The 25,057-nt window shown below is 46.4% G+C and overlaps 1 protein-coding gene, 2 non-coding genes and 1 pseudogene across 3 annotated transcripts; 2 read left to right on the top strand and 2 right to left on the bottom strand.

The window, feature by feature from the left end:
• Positions 1 to 5,433: 5,433 nt before the first annotated feature.
• LOC141425316 (small nucleolar RNA SNORA42/SNORA80 family) lies at positions 5,434 to 5,567 on the bottom strand. The gene has a single exon (XR_012450383.1). It is a non-coding gene; the product is annotated as a small nucleolar RNA SNORA42/SNORA80 family (small nucleolar RNA).
• Positions 5,568 to 7,374: 1,807 nt separating this feature from the next.
• LOC109701493 (PRAME family member 12-like) lies at positions 7,375 to 12,057 on the top strand. The gene is made up of 4 exons (XM_020187068.2): positions 7,375 to 7,459; positions 9,053 to 9,366; positions 9,737 to 10,321; positions 11,133 to 12,057. Exons 2-4 carry the CDS (start codon positions 9,080 to 9,082, stop codon positions 11,755 to 11,757), a joined length of 1,497 nt encoding a protein of 498 aa, XP_020042657.2. The 5' UTR covers positions 7,375 to 7,459; positions 9,053 to 9,079; the 3' UTR covers positions 11,758 to 12,057.
• Positions 12,058 to 14,975: 2,918 nt separating this feature from the next.
• On the bottom strand, positions 14,976 to 20,493 carry LOC109701403 (PRAME family member 25-like; annotated as a pseudogene).
• A 1,095-nt stretch (positions 20,494 to 21,588) lies between these two features.
• LOC141425404 (small nucleolar RNA U13) lies at positions 21,589 to 21,691 on the top strand. The gene has a single exon (XR_012450449.1). It is a non-coding gene; the product is annotated as a small nucleolar RNA U13 (small nucleolar RNA).
• The last annotated feature ends 3,366 nt before the right edge of the window (positions 21,692 to 25,057 follow it).

Consider the following 25,057-nt stretch of genomic DNA (forward strand, 5'->3'; position numbering starts at 1 on the left):
TCAAATTCAGAAATGATACTTTCAAAAATAAATGTAAACATCATTGAGTTCTAAAATTACTTATTTAGTACTTAGAAGAATAAGAGATTAGAGCTTGAATTGCCACACTTAACTGTCATACTGGGTGCAGGTTCATTGTAGCACTTACAAAGATTTGTACAATAAATCAATATATCATACTTGATTCACCCTCTCCACTGCTCTCTTTCATCCCCCACCACACTTAACTTTTTTGGCTGTACTGGAGTTTGAACTCAAGGCCTCTAGCTTCCTAAGCAGGCACTCTACCATTGAGCCATTGCACCAAGCTTTTTTTGCTTTGGGTATTTTCCAGATAGGATTTTTCCAACTACTTGCCTGGGCTGGCTTCAAACTGCTCTTCTCCTCACTTCTGCCTTCTGAGTAGCTAGAATATCAGATGTGAGCCACCAGCACCTGGTCACACTTATTTATTACTGTTGCCTTGATTTTTTTCATAGCAGTTTTAGAAAAATTGGGCAGAAACTCCACAGTCCCACATCCCCTGCTCCACACAATGATCGTGTACTGCAGGAGTAGGGTCCCCTTCCAGAGCCTGTCTACCTTGCCCACAAGGGTATCCGACAGAACAATCCAGATAAGCTGACCATGGGAAGCTCCCTAGTATTTAGACAGTGCACCTGGTGCACAGAGAAGAGCCCACTGTAGAAAGACCTTGGTTTCAAAGGCAGAGCCAGGCATGGTGGAGCATGCTTATAATGCCATCATTCAAGGGTTCAGGTCAGTAGATCAAGAGTTCTAGGCCAGCAGAGACCACACAGGTTGCCCATCAGCCTGGGTCCATGACTGATTCCTAAACTAACAGCGAAAAGGCTGCCAGACCAGGAGGACGACTGTAGGGCTCCCAGGTGTCTCCTTCAGCCCCCATAGGGCATAAGCTGTGACCACAGCTCCCCAGGCCCTGAGCTCCACCCCAGCCCCTCACCCCTCTTACTGATCCTCTACATTCTCTGCTGGCACTGCCTCTGAGCTGGGTAACTGGGGCTCAGTGGTGTTCCAAACTAGGAGCATTCCTGGGTGTCTCCCTGCTTAACAGGCGGAAGCTGTAAGAGGCATTCAAACTGCCTTTGCTGAAAAGCACTGACTCCTTCTTGACCCCATGAATTAACTAATTACAGGAGAAAAGCATAGCATCTCCCTTCCATCTTGTATCTATCTTTGCTATAAGAGATTCTCTTTGTAGTCACTTTGCAATCACCTTGGATTCCAGGAGACAGATGATAACATCTTCATGCAAGGGACCAAGAAGCTACCCCCAATGGCAAACCTTCCTCAGGGTGGACCACCTGCCAGTTGACAATAAAACCAGATAACAACTCCAGAACCAGATAAGGTTCAACCAGACCGCACCTGTGACTGGGGCTGTTTAACTATGCATACCTTTTGTCCCCTGCCTCCACTTCATCTTCTTAGACCTATAGCTCATGTCTGTACCCTGAAGATGGCTGAAGATGAGCTGACTGCTTAATCTGCCACTTCCCATACATGTCCCGAGACATGTAATAAATTTCCTTTCTCTGTCCTCACCATGCTTTTTTACTTGTCATTTAGGGGTGAGTGGCTGGACCTGGCATATGGAATGTCAGGAGCTTGAGTCTTGCATCCAAAAACTCAGGTTTCAAAGCCTGTGCTCTAATTACCCTGAAGAGGTGTGCTTCCTCTGACAAATCACTCAATGCCACCCAAAATTTATTTACTTATTTATTTGAGACAGAGTCTCCCTGTGGGTCACAGAAAAATCATTCCAATTATCTACGTCGGTCTTTGCTCTCAACTAGAGAAGAATTCAGGTAGGATGTGAAAATGTAGTGAAAGTCATTTTAAAGTTTACTAGGACAGGAATATGCTTCCAATACACTGAAATTGGGTTGTCTCTAGGTAAACAATTATTTTCACCACAAATTTTAGCACAACTGATGTTAGCATTTTATTTTTAGCACAAGTTTTCATTGGTGTTGAAGGGGCTTGGAGGGTGTGGGCCCCTCCCAGGACCAGCCATGAGGCTAGCTGAAGGACAGGAGGCTGGGGTAGGTGCACGGGTTTACAGAGAACAAGTTGTTGGGTCCTCCTTACTCCACAGATATCATTTACAGTGCTGGGTCTTTGTTTTGTTGAGTAAAGATCTATTGTTCCAGGAACCCACTTCAGGGTTTGTGACTCAAAATTTTCTTCTGGCATCCCATGACCTTGGTGAACTATTTTGATCTTAACAGAGTCTGTTAAGAGTTGAAGGTTTAATGACAATGTTTTTCTCTAGAGACCGTAAAGAATCGTGCATTTTAGGTTCCCTGTGCATATCCCCATCACTCATGGGTAACTGCTACCTAGCACTGTGCAGCTCAGGCTGGGCTGGAACTCACCATCCGCCTGCCTCTGCTTCCTGTGTTCAGGAATTATAGGTGTAGGTGCCCAGCCCTGGCCTCAATCCAAATTGAAAAGCCCTAGAGAATCAACTCAAGGGTCTCCTTAGATCCGCAGGCCTCCCTGTGGATTTGTTCACTTGGTAAATTATGACTCCTGGGAATCTTGGCTCACAGGCATCATTTCACAGATGGCCATGGCTGGCCATGACTATGGTGCTCCCAACTCCCACCCGTGGGCCTTGTGTGTCCTCATGGTTTAAGTACTGTCCTCATGGCTATGGTGCCACCCCTGGGCCTTGTGTCTCCTCAAGGTTCAGCTTCTTCTCAGTAGCCCAGGCTCACTGATTGATGAGGTCAGGCTCAGACATCTAGAGGCGGCCACACTGGCTGAGGAGTTGCTGCTATGTGACTCTGAGCCTCAGTCTGTGCTGGTGACCATCACAGCTATTTGCTTATTCATCCCAGCTCCATTAATAGTGGTGACCAACAGTCAGGCTGTGTCATTATTTGTCTCAGTTTGTGGAGAGAGAGAACATATAAAGAAAAAAAAAAAAGCAGCATCAAGAGTTGAAAAATAGCCCTAACCCTGGTTAACTGCAAACATAAACCAAGCTGAACTTTGCTGTCTTCTGGGAACAGCATAAGTTAGAAAGAGAGAAAAACAATTGCCCTAGGGGCCAGGTGTGATGGTGCAGATCTATAATTCCATCTACTTGGAAGACAGACATCAGGAGGATCCTGGTTAGAGGCCACAGTGTGCAAAAACCCATGTCAACAAATAAGCAGGGTGTAGCTATTTATAATCCCAGTCCTTGTGAGGCTGGGGCAGGAGCACTGAGTGTTGCAGGCCAGTCTTCAGTTACCTAGTGAGACTTTCTAAATAAAGAAAAGAGAGAAAGAGAGAAGAAAAACAGAAGGAAGGGACGGAGCAAAGGAACGCTGAGAAGCAGGCCTAGTAACTTAGCCCTGGGGTCCATCACTCTGGAGCCTGGGACAGGTGGATCACATGAGTTTTGGAGTTCCAGACCAGCTCAGGCAACATAGCCAATCCAGTCTGCAAAGATAAACAAACAAACAAAATGCTGGAAAATGTAGAAACAGAGAACTTAAACAGATCAGTGACTTCACAGTTACTTCTGTCCGGGTGTGTTTTGTTTGTTTTGCAGTGCAAAGGACAAAACTAGGAATCTCACATGTTCAACAATTCTCTACCTCTGAGCCACACCCTAGCTGTAAAATGTCACTATGTTTTCTTTCTTTCTTTATGCACAGAATGTCTCACTGTTGTCCAGGTTGGTTGCAACCTCGCAGACACAAGGGATCCTTGTGCTTCAGCCTCCCATGTGCTGGGACTACAGACCTGTGTCACCAAGCCAAACGTCTAGGAAATTTAAATTTTCATGTTATTTTCTTGAATGACTCATTGGTTGTTCAGACACACCTGGAATAACACATTTGTACATTTCTGAAGTTCCTCTTCTTTTTTCTTTTAACATGGTATTGGGGTTCAAATCCAGAGCCGTGCACATGCTAGGCAAGGGCTCTACCAGTGAAATATATCCCCAGCACCCCCCCTTTTTTGTTTTTGTTTTTGGGGGCCAAGGTTTGCGTTCAAGGCTTCAAGCTTGCAAGGCAGGTTCTCTGCAGCCTGAGCCACACCTCCATCCCTCTGAAGTTCCTCTTCTGGTATCACGAAATAACTCAGGCTGGTCTGGAACTCGATCAGCTGCCCAGGCTACACTTGAACTCAGGGTCCTCCTGCTGCTCCCTCCCGAGTGCTCACATTGTGGAGGTCCTGCTACTGACTTTTTGTGTTACCCTATTATGGTCAGAAAAGGTACTTGAAATGATTTCACTCTTCCTAAATTGGTGAAGATTTGTTTTGTGATCTGACAAACGATCTGTCTTGGAGATGCTCCATGTGCTGTTGAGAAGAACGTGGATTCTGCTGTTGTGGAGGAATGTTCTCTCAGTGTCCATTTCTTCTAGGGTGTAGTTTGGTCCCCTAAGTACTCTGGGTCTCACTTTTACCTTATAATTTGGGTCTGATTGGAATTCTTTGAGCTTTGTAGATCTGTTACCCTTCGTCTTGCTTAGGTGACCTTGCCAAATTTTTACCCAACCCAGGCCTGGCTGGATAAACAAATCTAGTTTAATTTAGTTTAGATACTAATTTAATTTAGTTTAGATAAACTAATCTAGTTTATCTTGAGTACAGGATGCCTGAAGGCCAGAAGGTCCTGTTCTGATGAGCTAGACAGAACTGCTTGATCCTCATAGGACGTCTTCAGTTGGCAGAGTGAGCTGCAGAAACCTAAATGTTCTTTATGAACAATCTGCATCCCAAATCTACAGTGCAATGCCAGTTGGGAACCGCCATGGTGACCAGTGGGAAGATCCAGTGAAGGAGGGAAAAATAAGTGGAGCTGAGCTCCTGGAAAATCTCCACCTATAGTGCTCATTAGGCAAGTGCCCGGCCACTTGAGCCGTGTTCCTAGGCCCATAGATTTGTTTTTCATTAAAAAACATGTTAGTTTTTTGTTCTGTTTTGTTCTCTCTCTCCTTCTCTAACTCCCTCCCTCCCTCCTTTTTCTTCCTTCTTCCCTCCCACCTCTCTCTCTCTCCGAAGCAGGATCTCCTATGAAGCACAGGGTGAAGTGACACTCCCTATCTTCTTGCCCCTCCCTCCCCAGTGTTGGGTTTACAAGCATGTACCACCACACTCTGCAGCAATGTTTGTTTGTTTGTTTTTCTTTCCAATAATGTAAAAGTGATTCTCAGGTTGAGAATGGAGCACAGGGGTAGAACACTTGCCTAGCTTCCTGGAGGCCCCAACTTCCATCCCCACATGGCAAGAACAAAAAGTCTCCCACTGTAATATAATAATGGGGTTACTTGCTATCTTGAGTATATTTTTGAAAAAAATGCTGGAGCTCTCTCAGAAAATCACAAAATTCACCTAAATGCAGCATTAATACTTAAACACTCACTGAAGAGTGTCTGTGGACTGTGCCATGGTTTCCTTTCTCCCCACTGTTCAATGCACTTTAGTGACAGCAGCCTACAGGCAAAAGCCAGGCAACAGTTCAGAGCCACAGTTTGCTCTGGCATGGGACAGAATGAGAGGCCCAGGGGAACAGGCCTGCCATAAATCCAAACCCATGCATGCTTCTTTCCTATGGTTCTGTTTTTAGGAGGATGGGGTATTAGTGTTTGAATTCAAAGTTTCATACCTGAGCCAATCTGTCAGTCCTTTTCTGTGTTGGATGTTTTTGAGATAGGGTCTCAGGAACTATTTCCCCAGGCTTGGCTTCCAAATGTGATCCTCCTTATCTCTGGCTCCTGAGTAGCTAGGATTACAGGCACGAGTCACCAAGCCCTGCATCTCCTGTGATTCAAAACAGAGCAATTAAACCCGGCATTGGTGGGACAGCCCTGCAATCCATTGCTGAGGCAAGCAGATAGAGTTCAAGGCCATAGTGAGCTTCATAGGAGACCTTGCCTGGAAAAACAAAAACACAAAGAAAAGAACAACAAGAACAAACATGCTGATGTTTTAAAAGTGCTTTTTAAGGTGATTGATCTTTAAATCCAGAATCAAGAGAAATAGATGCATGTTAAACACTGGGTCAGGTTTTCGTCCACATTACAGAGCTCATGCAACAAGAAGTGAGAGTAGTGAAATGAGCATCGCACGTGTCTGGGCTGTAGAGAGAGTGAGCAGAGAGGTTTATGCCCCTCACCCCTCCCATTATCCACTGCAGCAAGGGTTCTACAGGTTAAAAATGCAATGGGGTCCTTGCCATTGTTGGGGTGGTGTTCTCCTGCTGTGGTTTTTAGAACTGGGGTGGACTCTGCAGGTCCTTGTGAGCTGTGGTCCAGGATGGAGCCTGTGAGGATGACCCGTGTCCTGCTGCTCTGCTGTGTCTCGGCCAGAACACTTCTCAGTTTTAATAGAGCAGTCCTTGTACTCCATAGAATGCAAGCAAAGAATACACAGAATTATATTGCTAATTTCTCTTTGAAATATAAAGTTTCACAAGCTATTGTTTGTTGAGTGCTGAGGAGGGAATCCAGGACATCTCTCCTGCTAAGCAAATGCTCTACCTGAGAGCTAAAGCTCGACCCAAAGTAGTTCAATTTTTTTCTTTTCTCAAATAAGGTAGCATCCTACTATAAAATGAAAATATTCCAGGGACTGAAAGAGTTAGCTGAGAAATCATTCAAATTGAAGCAACACCATCACCAAGTCATTGTCAATGACAGTCTACTGCCATTTGTTTTTTTCTTTGAGTTCTAGGGATGGAACTCAGGGTCCCAGTCAGCTGGGGTTACTGAGTACACTCCCTGGCTTGGTTTGGGTGCATTTTTTTTGTTTTTGTTTTTTTGGTTTTTTTGTGGTACTAGGGTTTGAACTCAGGGCCTACACTTTGAGCCACTCCACCAGCAACCTCTTTTTTGTTATGGGGTTTTTTTGAGCTAAGATCTCACAAACTATTTGCCTGAGCTGTCTTCCAACCACAGTCTTCCTAATCTCTGCTTCCTGAGTAAGAAGCATTACGGGCGAGAGCCACCAGTGCCTGGCTTTGATGCATTTTTTAAAATGTGGATTTAGCCAAGTCCTTTTGTCCATCTTAAAAAACAGATATATATATCTTTCGTATTAATTACGGGTCTTGTAATTAATCTACCCTGAACTGCATCCAGACTGTCAGGAGCAGAGCCAGCACCTTCCTGCTCACACGTAGGAATACAGGGGTCACACAAGAGGAAATCACAACCATGGTGTGGAATGCATCAGGGAAGGCCTCCTTGACCTTCAAGCTCTCCCTAATTCTTTTCCTTTCAGGAAAAGCCATTTAGGATTAACTGGGTGGAGCTTCAGGAATGTGATCAGATGCTGTTTTCTGATTGGACAGGAGGAGTTGAAATGGGAGGTGCTTGTGGAAAGTCCAGTAAAGTTTCAGAGTCACAGAGGAGAAGCAGATTCCTCAGCCCAGAGTCACTGCCTGGCCTTGCTGGGATTCAGAGAGCCCTGGGCACCTGGTCCACATCTGGTAAGTCACTCCCCTCCACAGGACACTCCAGACCCTCCCAGCTAGGCTCAGTGGTGACACTGGGCCCAGCATGCCAGGGAGAACCTTAGGATTTCTGCCTCTTCAGATGAGGAATTTTAAGACTTGGTTTGGACTCTAGGTGCAACTTTGCCCCAAAACCAAATGTGTGCAGTCAGTTCTGCCATTTTAAATTTCTTTAAGTTATTTTTTTAAAACAGAAATCATCAATTGAAGTGAAGATTTTAATTTAAAATGGGAATTATTATTTATTTTATACTTTGGCAATACTGCAGTTTTTTTTTTTTTACCAAGGGCCCAGCCCTTCCTTACCAGCTCTCCACCCCTCAGCCATGATCCAGACGGTTTGGCTATTTTTGGGACTGTCTCATGCTATTATTTGAGTCTTGGCCTGGGACCCCAATCCTCCTACCCACGCCTCCCAGTAGCTGGGATTACAGACTCTGCTACCACAGCAGGCATTTGCTTAAGGGATGAAATCACCCTAATTTTGCCTGGAAACTCAGTGCTACCGATGTTGGCCTCCCTAGTAGCAGGGATTACAAGCATGGGCCACCAGGCTGAGCATGGAATTTTATGTTTTACAAATGAAATAATTAGTTTAATTACTCACTATTCCTTTCTATGATAGCTCAGGAATGTGGTGGTTTGTAGTTTTGTAAGTTCAGCTGTTAGGTTTTTTGGGGGAGGAGGATTGAGACATAAAAAGTCAGCTTAAAAATATTCTTTACATTTTTCCACCAGGTTTTTTTTCCCTGTGGATTCCTTGTTTCACTGATTATTAATTTTCTTGTGTTTCTGTTTTTGTTTTGTTAACACTTCTATTTCCGTTTTATGGTAATGGGTATTCAACCCAGGGCCTACATGCAGCCCTGGGGTGGAAATTGGTAGCCACCCTCTGCCACCAATTTCCACCCCAGCCTGTGCAGACTTTAAAGGAGGAGCCCTGTTCTGACCCAGGCCTCCCAGGCTCCTCTCCCAGGGCTCAGTGCTCCTAGGAGCAGGGCTGGTGCGTAAGGATGTCCTTCTCAGAGCTCGCCGTAGGCTCAGGGTTTCCACCCCAGTCAGCGTCTCCTACATGCTGCCTCCCCTGCTCCATGGCTTCTACAGTCACTTAAGGACTTTAGAAGGAAAAAAATAGCGCCATTTTCTTGTCTCCTGAGTACTTTCAGTCAGGGTGACACAGAAAGAACAGAATGTAGGGAGGGTGGGTACATGGGATTTCCCTTGCCTTTGTTTTAGAATCAGAAACCTTAGAACAAAATGGTAGAGTGAGCTTTCTAGCTCCTTGGGCCCCTCCCAGGTGGTCTGGACCTCAGAGGAGCACGGGTGGGAAATGGATTGACTAGGGATTAAACTTGGTTCCAGGTTTGTGCTATTATGATGCTTACCTTGCCACTTGCTGTCCCTGAGTGGTGGCTTTGTGGGCACCACGTACTGAGTGGAAGTGGGGTAAACTGAGGTCTGGTCCACCATTGCCAAAGTAGTGAATTTACCCTCAGTTTAGCACTTGGTTAGTGAGAAGTGGTTTCCAGCGATGGACTGAACGGATGCCTCACCCTGGATGCTTGCCAGGATTCTTTTCCCTGTAGACCCATCGGGATGAGCACCGAGGCCCCACCCACACTCCAGGAGCTGTCCATGCAGATCCTGCTAAGGAACCAGGCCTTGGCTGTTTCTTCTGTAGACAGCCTGCCTCCAGGACTCTTCCTTCAGCTCTTCAAGGAGGCCTTTGCCTGCAGAAGCACTGACATCCTGAAGGCCATGGTACAGGCCTGGCCCTTTCCCTGCCTCCCTCTGGGAGCCCTGATGAAGATACGAGACTTGAGAACCTTACGGATTGCCCTGGATGGGGTTGATATGCTGCTTGTCCGGCAGGTTCGCCCCAGGTGTGTGTGACCCAGGTGCCATAGAAGCAAGGACCTGAAATCAAGAGAAGAGTTAGCTGGGGTCAGGTAAAGCAGGAGGTGAAGAACAGGCCACAGGCTTCTGAGGGCTCCAGCCAGGGGCTTGGGACACCTGGGAAAGGGCTTCCTGGGTGGAGGACAACTTAGGACAGATGCAGGGATGGCAGGAGCCTCTACTTGCATCTGAACACAGGTGCTAGGAAGTGGGGACTAGACTGGCTCAATGGAAAGAAGGTGGATGAAAGGAAGACAGAGAATCTGGGGAGCAGCTGATGGACAGAATGAGGAATAAAAGTGCAGACTGGAGTGAGTCTTTGCCTGTTTTCTTAGATTCTGTCCTGTTTCCCCTCAGGAGGTGCAAACTGCAAGTGCTGGATTTGCGGAAAGAGCAGCAGGACGTCTGGACTAAGGGCTACATGGCCATTGCCAATGCCTGCTCCGCAGAGGACTTAACTGATCAGGGAGCAGCCATTCACGGTGCAGGGATGGTAGCGAAGCAGCCCATGAGGGTATTTATAGACATCTGCATCCATGATCTATTCTACGAAGATGAATTCCAAGCCCCCCTCCTGCGGTGGGCCAAGAAGAGAAAAGATTTCCTCCAGCTGTGCTGTATGAAGCTCCATATTAGGACAGGCTCCATTTATAGAGTGCAGGAGGTCTTGCATGCTGTGCAGCTGGAGCACATCCAGGAGCTGAAGGTGGATGATATCTGGAATCAGAGGATCATGATGGAATTTGTTCCTTACTTGAGCAGGATGAGTAACCTTCGTGTATTTTCCTTCAACCTGATAAGAGATGGATTATATCCTTATGGCCGACGAAACCCGTGCCGTATTTCCCTAATCATCTATCTCTTCAAAATGATGGAAGAGGCCAATAGGCTCCGTGTCCATCATGACTTCTTCCCGTTTGGAAAACTGCACGAGGCACTCAGGTGAGGGAGGATGGAAAGCTGTTTCTGCTTCTTGACCAAAGCCATTCTCAGTTACAGTAGCTGTGAAAGGCCATCTGTCCTATGGCAGGATCTAGCCATGAGACGGTGAGGGAGGCTCCAGAAAGGGAATGCATTGACTGATCCAGTGCTCCTCCTTGAATTCTGGCCTTACACAGCCATCCCTGAGGTGCACCTGGCTACACTGGGGTTGGGGTTCTGTGCAGGACCCCATAAGGGGAAGCCAGCTGTGGAAGTCAGACCCAGGGTGAGAAGGCTGTGAATTCTCCTTAGGAAGCATGCCTAAGCCCAGGTGGTGGAACTAAGAAGGAGAAGGGACACTGGAGGAGGGAGGTCCCCTACACCTGCACAGCTTCCCATGGAGCTCTGTGCTCACAGCTGTGGAAGGGGACCAGCCTTCTCTGGAAGGTGATTTGGAGCCCAGGTAGGAGATGGAGTAATGGGTGGTGTGTGACTCTGGGCTTGAGGATGAAAAGCCGGTGTGAGGAATTGTGACTAGGGAAGATGCATTGCTGAGGACACAGAGGGTGAGCGACCTCAGGTGGGAACCCCAATGAGGAAGAAAGGGCATTGCGGAGATGGTCACTGAGCCATTTCCACTGTGACCGTGAAAGTCCTTAGCCTAGAATGGAGGACTGAGTGAGCAGAGGCTGCAGCACACAGTCTCCAGGGGCCTGACCTTCATCAGGTGGTCAGAACCACCTTTACTGACAAGTTCTTCTGGAGTTCATGTTCATGTCATTCCACTCACCACCACCTCCATTCACTAGAATTAACTCTGCTCTCTCCTCAGGAGCCAGACACCCTTGGAGATCCTCTCTTTGAGGTCAACCCCACTAAAGCTCTCAGACTTGAGGCACCTGTCCCAGTGTCCCAGCACCAGCCAGCTCAAGTACCTGCACCTACAGGACTGTTCTTTAAAAGACTTGAGACTAGAGCTCCTTGGAGCTCTGCTAGAGACACTGGCTGGCACCCTGGAGAGCCTGCTCCTGGAGGAGTGTGAGATCACCGACTCCCAGCTTGATGCCATCCTGCCCGCCCTGAGCTGCTGCTCCCAGCTCACCATGTTCAGTTTCTTTGGGAACCGCATCTCCATGGTCACCCTGGAGAACCTGCTGAGACACACTGCCAGGCTGAGCCAGTTAAGGCGAGCACTGTATCCTGCCCCTCTGGAAAGCTATGAGCCTGATTGGGATACTATTGACAGTGAGAGATTTGCCCAGGTTCAAGTGAAGTTGGGGCAGGTACTGAGGGACTTAAGGCCTTGCCATAATGTCCAGATTGGTACCTTTGTCTGTCTTCCCAATAAAAGGTACCGATTTTCTAGCCTGGAGCCTAGTGGCACCTGGACAGACTCAGAGGAGTGTTGCCCTCCATCGGTTTCTACTTGTACACTTTGTCCATTTTATGTGTTTTGAGTGCTTAGGATCAAATCCAGGGCCTGGTGCACGCTAGCCAGGGTCTCTACCATGGAGCTCCATCCCAGTTTTGCATTTTAAAACAAATCTGCTCTAGAAACTGTATCAGCAGTATTTGTCATACAGTCTTCTTAAAATTACCTGTCAAGAAAAATAAAATCTTAAAGCTTTAGCCAAGCAAAAACATGGCCTCAATTTGACTCATTTTTCAGAAATAGAAATTTAATCCCACTATTCTTTGAAAACCAAGACTTTGCATAACTATTAATCTGAATCAAAAGTAAAAATCTTAAAATGAAATCTGTAAGATCATTGTTTTATTCATATGTAAGTTTCTGTGTCTCTATAACATATTTATATGATATATGGAAGTATTTAATTGCCTGGTAGGAAAACTATTTGGTCAAAACTATAGTAAGTTATCCAAATGTTTTAAGAGTTCATGTGCCTGATTAAATCCTGGATTTTTCATAAAGATTTTGCAATTGGTTTCTAAATTATGGATAAAGTAAAACGCTTAAATGTCTTTGGAATTGTCACCATCCATTTAACTGGGTGTGTTTTACAGCCAGGCTTGTCTTTGCTAATTTTATAATGCCATCAAACTGTGACTCCAGTCTTCATAGTTGTCAGGCATGACAATAAGAAAGGAAAAAACCCATGTAGATTAAGCCCTCCTTATTTGTGGATTTATTGTACTTGGTTTTGACCAACTACTGCAAGAGTAAATAGTAGGTAATAAAAATCAAATACATTTCCAGCATGTGAATGGAAATTCCCGCTCATGCAGCTCAGGTGATGCAGAGAAGCCCAGTCAGTCCTGCCTTAATGTCAGTTGTGGTTAAATTGTTGTGTGATCTGTGTTTGCCCGCCATTAATACTGTGAGAATCTCACTCCCAAAACTAAATGGTACCCTAAAGGAAAAGGAAAAGTCAATGTGTTTAACTTAAGTCATAAACTGAAAATCTGAGATCTGTTGAAAGACGGCATGTCTTAGAAAAATGCATCAAGCATCCCCAGTGCATCACTGAACTCTGCATCCTGAGTTGCCCAGTTTTTCCTGAACAGTGGTCTCAGAACCCCAGATGGCTGACGACAAGAGTCTACTGTCAAACTTAACTTTTCAGTGTCTTTGCTTCTCTGATACATATGTATTTTTATTAGCAGTACCAGGGTTTGAACTCTGGGCCTCTTGCTTGCTAGGCAGGCCCTCTACCACTTGAGCCACTCCACTAGCCCTGTCTTATATTTTTTATATTGCCTGATATTTTATTACTTTATAACTTGAAGTTGAGCAACCTTGTCAAATGTGTCATAAGACTTTTTGAAGGTAATCTAGACATTTTTACTAAAATTGAGTAAATTGTAAGCAGTAATTCTATTTTATAAGATATTTATGAAGATGTGTTTCATCAGATACTCTTTTAATCCAGGCACCCTTACTTAAGATTATTTTTTCCTTCACAGCAAACAATTCTGTGATCCTGGGAGTCACATCAACAAATGGTTTTCCCCAGATGAGTGTCTTTAGACATCCTTGCTTTGTTCCCAATGTGTACTAATTCTTCAGGCAAGGTGGCATGACAGGGAGAGAACTTTCATTTACTTATTGTTAAATGTATGTTGCAGATTAATGAGGGAGTGTGAAATTTAAAGCAAAGAAATTGGTGCCTGTGTGCTTCTAATCAAACAAATCATTGCTGTAATTTGATCTCTGAGTCCCTAGCTCCTGTTTCCCGTGCCTCATTTTCCCTGATCTAGCCTGTTCTGATCTCTGTTAAAAATTGAAGGCATGTGTTTCTTTTACTAGGTGGGTCACATTGTACATTTCCTTCTAAAATCTGTTAATTGTCACACTTTTGATTTATGAATGACTTATTTCATAATTATCCATGATGCCACTTTCATGGAGTGTTTAAATCTTTTGACAACTATCCCTAGATCAAAGCCTACATTAAGTCCTTTTTGTACTTAACTAAATTGGAGAGGTTCCAGAGGGACCCAAAACTTCTCAATGGATTTATAAAATGTAAAATGAAATGAATTCGCCTTATTTTATATGATGGACATTATTACCAAATAAATGTTTAGCTGGGTCCAGAGGCACACACCTATAATCCCAATTTTGGGATGAGTGGGCAGGAGGATTACAAGTGGGAGGCCAGCCTGTGCTGTATAATGAGAGCCTGCTCAAGGTGAATCCATGCATACATACACAAGTAGATAGAAGAATGGATGGATGGATAAATAGATGGATGGGCTGTGGGTTGCTGAGCCTGGCTGCTGAAGTTGGTAGAGGCTCTGGTCTAATGGGCAGGTAGTTGTGGGGCCTAGGGACTTGGCTCACAGATGGGGACAGCCACAGCAACACAGAGTGGATAGGAGGGGTCCTCAAGGGGTGAAGAATGGGATGTGGTTGCTGTGTTGCACAGAGGCACAGCCATGCCTGCACCCTGACAGCCTGGCTCTATTGATCAGAGAGGGTCATCTACTAGGAAAGCATTACCATCCCAGGCAGCAGGGACTACAGTACTGCCCACCACTGGTTGGTCTGGAGCTCAGGGGTGCCAATGCTGCCTGACTTCATGGAGAACTTTAAGCATGCCGAAAGTCTGGTGGCCTGTGTCCACACCCAGGACCTCTACGTCTTCCCAGGCAGGACCACACTGCATCCACTGTGGCCCCACCTGCCCTGGGTCACCTACATGAATCTGTGGGACTGATGGCTTCAGCCTGGGCATGTTCCTGCTGCAAGCAGTGTGGCACCCCACAACAGGACCACCTGGACACGAACACAGTTCTGAATGTGCTCCACGGCACCGTGTGCTTCAGCTGCGTGGACCAGCTGGAGGTGGCGAGCCACTCTGCAGGCCCTAGAAATGGAGGCCCTGTGATGTGAAGTCCTGTGCTCCCAGACCAAGGCCTGCATCCTCATGACACACATGCACAACCAGCACCAGGTCAGTGCTGTGGCCAAGACCGCTGGCTTCCTGCACATCCTGACCCCACCCTATGACTCTGACCATGACCAGGAATGCCACTGTTACTGGATGCTGGATCCTCTCAGGCCCGAGGAGGCCTCCAGCTCCACCTGTCACCTACCCTGAGATGTGTAGCTCATGGAGATCCCAAAGCTGATGACCTCTGGGGTGAGGAAGAAGCCTATCCAGGTCCCAAGGCCATCCTTTAAAACCACTGGTTCCGAAAGCAGTGAGCCTCAGTCTTCCCTGCTCTGATCAGGACCTGGAAGCCCTTGCCCCAACCCAGGTCTCTCCCTGCCCCCAGCAGCTTGGATCAGCTGCTGCTGCCACTGAGGCCCTGGGAAGCCAGCACCACAGGACAGCAGTCACCACACAGGGGATTGAGAAGAGGCTGGGTGGTTTGCTGGTGTGTCATTGTCACAACAGCTTTGATGTGAGGCAGTGTGGACCCTCTGAAGTGCTCTACCTTAAAGCCATAATGACAGTGTTCTACAATACACTAAATGATTTTCTATTTCTGCCCTTGACTTTCTGCCCTTATAGTTTTAAGGTATTATTTACCAAGCAAGACCCAGTGGATTGAATTGCTTCTTTAGTCCCAGTCATTGGTAAAGACTAGGTTTCAGGAAATGAGCTACTTTTAAGGAAAGCTATTTGTCATGCTTAGCTCCTTCCCAGTGAAGATCAAATCTCACTTGCAGAGTTCTGGGCTCACCCTCAACACAGAACTGTACAGGTAGAGGGCAAGACTCCCTGTCTCCCTCCCTTGCCTGGTGGCCACAGTAGACTGACTCAGGCAGTGGCTACTAAGCAATTCAGCACCTGCCTGTCTCAGTAAGCACTGGTGCCTTACATCTGATCCTCTTCATAAGACCTCAGATCTGTCCCATGAACCAGATTTTGGTTCAGACTCTCTATTAATGCAGAGTCCACTACACTTAGGTGACGTTTTTCTCATTACAATGAATCTTAAGATTTTTGTCATAATGAACCTGAAGAGATGACAAGTACTATTCTCTAAGCAGAAGACTCAGAGGTGCTGAATCACTCATGCATGCAGACGACTGAATGCAAAACACCCTGGGCCCACTGCTGAATCCCATATCCTGCTTCCTTCCAATCTTCTCAAGTAAAATAGAGGAAAGAACAGGCCATGACCTGTTGCCTCACAGGACCACCACGGTCCAGAGCTGGGGTTCTGGCTGTGCTACTTGTGGCCTATCTCAGCCCCTCCTCAAACAGCAGAGCCAGGACTTGCTACATCTATGCTGTTTTTCTAGAGGAATGGAAGGTGTGGGTGACCTAGGCTGCAGATTTGAGAATTTTACTTCTAGCCTTGTTAGGATTGAAAGTTGGGGTTAAAAAGGGCCCACTCCCCACTCTTGCAGTGAGCAGTTGTGTTATCTGTAACTAGTTTTATTTGTAGGCACAGGAGGTGGAAGGTTTGAAGGGGTTTTGTGTGGATGGGGTTTAGAATTTTGAAGGGGATATTGAGTTCCCCTCCCTGGTCTGGTCAAATATTCTTCCAATGGGATCAACTGAGCAAGGTGTAAAAGGAGAGGAGACCCTTGAGTGTGTGGTGTCTGTGTGCGCATGTCTGCCTCCATGGTGGGAATCTCTTCCATTTCAATTGGCCAAGTTTAGGAGGAAACATCTGTAGAGAACTCTCAGCCAAGACTGTGTTATTGCTATCTGTGTAAATCAAATTATCAAAAGACACGAGACAGAATTGCAAAGGTAAGATCCTTCCAGTCCACTATCAGTTCATTTGCACAGTAAAACCTTCAGCACAGGGGTGAATATTTGTCCATGTATTGGAGGCCTTGGGTGCAGGTAGGCAGGCAAACAGTTGGGATCTCCAAGGAATATGGCCACTGAAATGTGACTGATACTCCCCTTTGTGTGTGAGTGAGTGTGTGTTTGTGTGTGTGGCACTGGAGTTTGAACTCAGGGCCTTGTGCTTGCTAGGCAGAGTTCTATCTCATGAGTCACTCTACCAGTCCTTTTTTATGTTGGGTATTTCCGAGATAGGGTCTCTAAAACTTTGTGTCTGGGCTGGCTTTGAACCACAATCCTGATCTCTGCCTCCAGGGTAGCTAAGTTTAAAGGTGCTAGCCACTACATCTGATCCCATTTTCTTTAATGCATTTTGTCCTTCACATTTCCTCAGTCCCATGGCTTTGCCTGTGGTCCCCCATAGCCTGGATTCCATTCCCTCTATCCTTTACAGTGGGTCTGAGGTACTCACTTCAGCTGTCAACCTTGTATGCATTAACCACTGACCATCCACACACACAAGGTGCCACAGGTGCCCAGAGAGAAGGACGAATGGAAGGCAGTGATCAGCGTGGGTCTTAGTTGTTGATGTCACAAGGTCTTGGGCTTCAGCCTCACTGATGCAGAGCTCAGGGCATTTGCTTTCCCTACAATCACAGGACTTTTACACTGTAATCCAGGTGGATCTGCCATGGAAGTGAGGAGGATTTGCATCAAAGTTCAAGATTCTCTTCATTTCTGACCATTTCTCTATGGACATCCATGAAACAGCAACGCCCCCATGCACCTCTCCAGCCTGAAGCCACATCTGCACATTCTGATTCAGATTTCTGACTGCTTAAGACACATGTCCTAAGATCCCATTTCTTCCTACTTCAATCTGTTCCACTCAAATCTGAACCCCACTCCATCACCTTTACTATTCCCACACCAATGGGAAAGAAATTATGTGTTCTGTGTTCCCTAGGCATTGGCCTTTATCCATTGACCAGTACCCAGAAGAAAGCTTGATATTTGCAATGAACTAGGCAAGCAGCCAACATGAGGCTGCTCCATGAGGATAGGGGTTAATATCAAACAAGACCATCTTGGGTTGCTTTATAGCCTTCAGTGTATCCATGAGCTCAACACAATGTTGGGAAACTGTCCCTGTTTGCACAACCCCAGCCCACCATAACTGTTCAGAGGGGCAGGGTACAGCTTCTAGCTTAAATGGCTCAGCCTGGCAGTGTGGCACAGCAGGTCCTTCAGGACAGACATGGAGATGTAGTTCCCAAAGAAATTGGACCTGGTATTCTGGGAGCAGTGGCTCAGGGCAGGCAGGTGGGCAGTGAGCTGGAGTCCCAGATCCCACAGTCCTCCAAGTCCAGGGTCTTCAGTGTGTCTGCAACTTTAATAGAACTTGGAGGGGCTCAGGACATTCAGAGATCAGTGGGACTCCTCTCAGATCCAGGTGTTTCACCTGGCAGATGCTCAGACACCTGGATGTGCAAGCCGGCAGTGAGTTATTGACAAGGACACCAAGAGGGTCTTCAGGCACCTGAGGACAGACCAAGCAGTTAGTTCTGGCTAATGTAGGAGGGTCAGAAATAACCTTGAGGTCAGAGAGCACCACCTTCCCACCCACACCCATGGTGGATCTGACCATCTGAACGCAGTCAATAGCAAGGATATCACGTTAAGGAGCACATTCTCTAGTCACCCCATCCTGGGCTGAGGCCTTTCACCATCACAGTGCGACTGGCTCATGGCCCCACCTCCACAACACCCTTTCCTCACTGTCACACACAATGCCTCCTCTCTGGCCAGTGACCTGTAGGAATGACAAACCCAAGCAAGATCTGGAGACCTCACTGGTGTTACTTCCTGTGTGGCTCACTCCTCCCTGCATCCCCAGCATAGCATCTGTCACTGTCCCCTTTCTTCACTCCTCCTTCTGTCAACTCCAGTGCCACACAATTCCCATCACTGCATGCCCTGAGTGCAACACCACCATTCAGAGAAGGGCACTTAGAGATAGGCTCCTTCCTGGTCAAACACCTGGGGAGCTCAGAGCTCCCATAGTGACACAGGTAGGTGTGAGGTGCTTCCCTTCTTCAGTGCCCCCTTCTCCTTCCTATTTCCACCACCTGAGCTTAAACACACCTCCTAGGGAAGAATTCATGTCCATCCCCCTATAGCTGGCTTCCTACCATGGTAACTCTTTCCAGATCATCCACCTTGAAGTGTCCTCATTGGTATTGATGGGCTATGAGTGTCCATATTACAAGATAGACTAAGGAAGATACACTTCCTACAGAAGAATTCACAGCCCACCCTCCCTACACCTGCCTGCCATAGTGCTAGCATGGTGATTCTTGCCAGGCCATCCACCAGGATATATACATTGGGAAGTCTTGACTCTGCTCCACACAGCAGTCCTCAGCTGAGCACCTGCTGCAGGTGGCTGTGGAGGAATAAGCAGTTCTCATACTGAACTTTTTTAGACAGCCAAGTTTGCCAAACTGAGAAGTGAAGGTAGCTGCAAGTTGCTTGTAGTTGTCTGGAGGTATGTTTTACCAACACAGATTTGAGAGATCAGGAGTTTGTGTAGGTTTCTCATCTGGCCCGGGTAAAGAGCGAATATGCCCAGGGAGCACAGGGTCCAGGGACAATGCAGGACCACCTCTTCCATCTAGTCCAGCTCCAATAGGCCCAGGACCCCGTGGGTAGGCCATGCCCTGGAGCCACAGGTGCACAGTCCCCAAATCTGCATCTTCCTTCTGCACAACTGTATCAACCCTTTCCTTGTGGGAGCCACTCAAACAAGTACATTTGCAGCACATCCAGGTCACTGAGCTCCAGTCTAAGGTCAGCTATCAGCCTCAAGTGCTGCTTCACCCCTGTGCTAGGAGTGACCTCCACTGCTTGGTTCCTACTTTTGACCTGTAGGCCCTAGTCGTCAGCCATGTGTGCTGACCACATGTTCCAGAAGTTCAGGTGCAAGGTCTGCTGCTCCAGCACCTGCAGTTTCCACTTCCTGAGGAGAAATAGGGAGAAACTGAGAATTTTGTCAAGAATTCCAACATCTACCCGTGCTTCTATTCCATCCTGGACATCCTGTGTCCTTTCAATTTTGTCTCCATCTTAGTAAGTATTGAGCCACAGTCTCTGGGCCCCTTGCTTGCTACATCCAGGCTCCTCAACTGGGTTTCATGGCAGAACTCTTGCTTCCTTTCTCCTCTCCTTTCCCATTGGATCCAGTCTGGTCCCCACCTGTAGCATCTGTGGGTGGACACAGGTGCTCCTTCTGACATTGCTGCATCCACCTGAGCAACCCTCCACTCCGAGAAATCCTTTCCTAGGTGGAGCTCAACAGCACCTCTGGCCTGGCTCCCAAATACCTTTTTTTTTTAAATCAGGGCCTACACCTTGAACCACTACACCAGTCCCTTTCTTGTGATTTTGTTTTGTTTTGTTTGAGATAGGGCTTTGCAAACTATTTGCCCAGGTTGGCTTTGAACTGCTATCCTCCTGATCTCTGCCCTCTCAGTAGCTTAGATTACAAGCGTGAGCCACCCATGCCCAGCTGGTCTTTCTAATATCTTCTTTGACTCCACCAGATGCCTCTAGTCCACCATTTCCCTCCTCTCTATATGCACCCAGCTCAGTCTTCCATAGACCCCAGCACCCTGCCTTCCGGATTTCTTGAGTCACACTTACCTGGGGCAAAATTGCTGGCCAAGCAGCATGTCAATCCCATCCAGAGTGACCTGTAAGGTGTCCAGGTCTCTTGTCTTTATCAGGGGACCCAGGGGGAGGCAGGGGAAGGGCCAGGCCTGCACCATGGCCTTCATGTATCCTGATGAAAGCCTCCATGAACACAGGAGGGAAGAGCTCCATGGGCAGTTTCTCCAGAGCAGAGATGGCCAGGGCTTCATTCCTTAGTAGGCTCTGCCCTGCCAGCTGCAGGAGGATGGATGGGGCCTTGAGGCTCATTCTGAAGGATCTGTAATGAGAGGCTCCTGGAAAGCATCCAGGGAGATGCCTGCTTCAGGCTAAGGACAAGAAAATCCCTACTTACTCCCCAAGGACCCAACTGAGGACAGGAGTCATTGCTCTGCAATAGTGGAAGAGACTCCCATGGGTCAGCCCTGCTCCTAGGAGCACTGAGCCCTTAGAAAGGAGCCTAGGAGGCCTGGGTCAGAACAGGGTTCCACCTTTAAAATCTGCACTGGCTGGGGTAGAGCTCAGAGAAAAAGGTTTGCTTGGCTTCAGGAGAGGTGCAATGTATCCTCATCCCCATAAATGCATAAATAAATGAATAGATAGATAGATAGATTTAATACATAAGACACTGGTACCAAATCCTGTGCAAAATGCTTTCAGACTTCCTTCTTTTCTTTCCTTTTCTTTTGTTCTTCCTCCTGTTGTGACACTGTCTCTTCCTATATCTGCAGTTGGCCTCCAAAATTGATCCTCCTGCCTCAGCCTCCCAAAAGCTGGGATTACAGCTGAGCCACCATGCCCGGTCCCAGCCTGGCTTTTAAATGTTAATTTCAAAGGAGGTACAGATCCTGGGGGGATGTCCATGCCTGCAATCAGTCAGACCTTTGGGGCAACGAAAGTAGGACCATGAGAATTACAGTTACGTCTGGGCTGAGTAGTGAAAACCAGTTTGAAAGATAATTAAATGAATGAATAAATAAATAAGAATTTAACATGTAAAATCACAGGAGCACAGAGTCACATACTGTAATTTTTTAAGTGACTACAAAGTAATATCTAAATTGCAAAGTAATAAAAGTCCAGTCAAATTGGTGGTCCTGTATTAGAAAACAAAACAAATGAACGAGAAGTTTACAAATGAAAGTCATGTATGGTGGGGCAGAACTGTAATTACAGCCCTAAGGAAACAAACAGGGGAGAATCATGATTTCAACGTCAGCCGGGGCTATGTAGCCTGACACTCTCTCCAAAACCAAAAACAATGACCAAAGTTTAAAAATGGCAAGAACCAGAGCACACTCAAGATATTTGGGTGCCAGCATCTATGGCTTATGCCTGTAGATCAGGGAGGCAGAGATCAGGAGATTCTTTTTGGGGGGCATAAGCATGATAATTGAGTGTTTACCCCTTTGCATGACACGTGCGACCCTAAAACATAGCTGGAACATTGACACATTACCTTGTGACATAAAAAAAAAAATACCCAAAACAAAAAAGGGCTGGAGGAGTGGCCCAAGTGGTACAGCCTGCCTAGCAAGCATGAGGCCTGAGTTCAAACTCTAGTACCTCCAAAAAAGAAAAAGTCTTATACTTGTTCATCTGAAGAGGCAGAAATCATAAGATTCTCAGTGGCGTCCTGGTGCAAGGTCACAGCAGAGCCTGGCTGAGTTAGGGTCTGGGTGTCCTTATCTAAGGGTGTTACTTACCAGATGTGAACAAGGTGTCCAGGGGTCTCTGAATCTCAGCACCAGACAGTGACTCAAGGCTACAGGACTCTGCTTCTCTCCTTTAGCTCCTCTGAAACTTCTACAAGCACCTTTCCTTTTTAACAACCTCTATCCAATCAGAAAGCAGCATCTGATTGGATTACTAAAGCTTCACCCAGTTATGCTGACTGGCTGTTCAACTTTCTCTAGAATTGAGTGGCATGACCCTCCCTGAAAGGGAAAGACTCAGGAATGGTGTGAAACTCAAGGACCTATATTGATCCACAGTGCCCCATTGGTGATGGTTTTCTGCTCTGTAACTGTCATAATCCTGAGTGTGAGACAGGATGCATTTAGTCTGTTCCTGATATTAGCAAAAGCAAAATCTGAAAATATCACTGTTTTGGGATGTTTGTTCATGTCAACATTATGAATTTGTTCCAGAGTTAAAACATCTGGGCAGGTGCAGTGTGCACACTACTTGGAAGGTTGAGGAGGGGGTCCACTGAGCCAGCACCTTGGAGGTCAGCCTGGGCATCACCCTAAGACCCTTCTCAAAGAAATAAGTGAATAAATAAATACATTCAGCGGTAGAGAACACATTTTGTGAACCAACAGAGAATCCATTTGAGCAAATAATTCAAAATGTTCAGAAGTTATCTCTATGTACCAGGATACTGGTCCTCTTCACATGCTCTCATCTGGGACCACAGTTCACAGGGTTCCTGCAGGACCTGCCCCATTTCTAAAAACCACAGCAGGTGAAAACCCACCTAACGATGTCAGGGAAGCCCATTGTTTTTTTAACCAGTAGAGTCCTTGCTGCAGTGGATGATGGGAAGGGTGAGGGGCATAAAGCTCTCTGCTTACTCTGTCTACAGCCTAGAAACGTGCAATGTTCATTTTATCACACTCACCTCTTGTGGCATGAGCTCTATGATGTGGATGAAAACCAGGCCAGTGTGTAAAAAGCATCTGTTTCTCTTCATTCTGGATTTAAAGATGAGTCACATTAGCTACATCTGTAGTTCTAGCTACTCTCCACAGGAGGCAGAAATCAGGAGGATCGTGGTTCAAAGATAGTCCAGCAATTAGTTCAAGAGAACCTATGTAGAAAAAACTCAACACAAAACAGAGCTGGCTAACTGGCTCATGAGGCAGAATGCCTGCCAAGCAAGTGTGAGCCCCTGAGTTCAAACCCCAGTACTGCCAAAAGATAAAAATAGAAAAAATAAAGACAATTCACATTAAAAAGCATTTTTCAACCATCAATGTGTGGCTTTGTTCTTTTAAACAATCTCTCCTATGTACCTCAAACTGTCCTTGAACTCTATCCTCCTGTCTCTGCCTCCTGAGTACTGGGATTGCAGGACTGTCCTGCTGAGTCAGGCTTAACTGGTGTGTACGGAATCACAGAAAATGAGGCACAACAAGTATACAAGACACTTACATGAGCATTAAATAATTAAAGTTGTACTAAGATGAATGTTGTAAGTATCTGAAAAGGGAGTGCTCCCACTTTTAATCCTATTTGAAAATACAGTGAGACCAAATGACCAATCATTTTATGTTCTACACTAGGAGGTTTTTCCTTGCAATGTGGGGATGGAACTGGGGCCTCCAGCAATCCAGGCAAGTGCTCTACCGCTGAGCTCCATACCCAGCCTGAGAATCACTTTGATATTGTTGGAAAAACAGCAGCCATTTGCTTGTGGCTCATGTAATTCTAGCTAATCTGGAGGCAGAGATTGGGAAGATGGAAGTTTGAAGCCAGACTGGGCAAATAGTTTGCAGGACCCACCCGATCACAAAAAACCCATCATAAAAAAAGGCTTGTGGAGTGGCTCATGGTGTAGGCCCTGAGTACCACAAAAAAAAAAAAAAAAAAAAAAAAACCACTATAGCCATAGGGTGTGGTGGCACAAACCTGTAATCCCAACACTAGGGGAGCAGAGAGAGACAAGAGGATTGGAGGTTTCAGTGTAGCTTGTGATTCATAGTAGATCCTGCCTCACAAAAGGAGAAAAAGAGAGAGAGAAAGAAACAAAAAGGTATCATTTCTTTAGGAAAAACAAATCTATGGGGCTTGAAAGATTGCTCAAGTGGTAAAGAGTGCCTGCCTAATAAGCACAGGCCTTGAGTTCAAATTCCAGTGCTACCAATAAACAAAAATACCCATGTCAGGAGATGAATGCAGAGATGAGTTAATTTTCCTCTGCCTCAAAGAACAAACATGACAACTGCCGAGAGAAACAAACAATTTGAAAATGCCGCTTAAGGCCACACGTTCTATAAACAGTGAAAAAGTATGGAGACAGTAAAAGACCATCAGTTGCCAGGAATGGGGGGAGGGGAATGCGTGAGTAGCCAGAGTACAGAGGGTTTTTCGGGTACTGACATCACTCTTTAGAATACTATCATGATGGGGACAAGTCATTCCTCAGTTGTAAAACCCATTGAATACACAGCACCAAGAGTGAGGCCTGATGTAAAGTGTGGAGTTTGGTGACAAGGCTGTGTCAGTTTGTGGCAGGAAGGCAGGAAGGGGGCAGGGACATAATGAGTGCTGCAGTGAAACAAAGGAAAACCTGAGTTGGGGAATGTCACCTGAAGACCAGAGAAAGGTCACCTTGCCCGACAAGTTAGAGTCTAATAAATAACATGTGACTATGCATGGGACAAGCTGTACCCCCACCTCATTTCTGTAACCTGCTCTAAATGGGATATAAGGAAAACCCCTTTGTTCTCAGGGCTTAGACTTTGGACTGGAGTCCTCCAGAGTCACTGCCGGCTTGCTTAATAAACTTGCTTCCCGAAAGCTTAGGTTCCCTCTCAGTCTCGGTCTGAGCCCTCCTGCAACAAGCTTGGTTCATTCTTTAACCCCTGTAGCACTCTGTGCAGGTGTCGATCTTGGGGAAGGCTGGGCTGTGTGGGGCAGGGAGGTCATGGGAGCTTCTTAGTGTCACTGTGATCCTACAAAAGCTCTGAAAATCTTGCCCATGTCAAGAAAAAGTGTAGAATTTGGATTCAACTCTAACATCACACTATTCTCAGTATTTCTTACAAAGAAACAATTCTCGCCCCCTTTGATGTGTTGGATTCTCTGCTAACATAGTGCTGACAAGTTT

This window comes from Castor canadensis, chromosome 7 (genome assembly GCF_047511655.1).
Source record: "Castor canadensis chromosome 7, mCasCan1.hap1v2, whole genome shotgun sequence".
Taxonomy (NCBI): domain Eukaryota; kingdom Metazoa; phylum Chordata; class Mammalia; order Rodentia; family Castoridae; genus Castor; species Castor canadensis.

What these genes read in the sequence shown, in the direction of transcription:
- LOC109701493 (XM_020187068.2), top strand. Translation starts at nt 9,080, where the DNA reads ATGAGCACCGAGGCCCCACCCACACTCCAGGAGCTGTCCATGCAGATC. An exon ending in GTCCGGCAGGTTCGCCCCAG is followed by an intron (nt 9,367 to 9,736) that starts GTGTGTGTGACC and finishes GTTTCCCCTCAG; the next exon opens with GAGGTGCAAACTGCAAGTGC. An exon ending in AAACTGCACGAGGCACTCAG is followed by an intron (nt 10,322 to 11,132) that starts GTGAGGGAGGAT and finishes CTCTCTCCTCAG; the next exon opens with GAGCCAGACACCCTTGGAGA.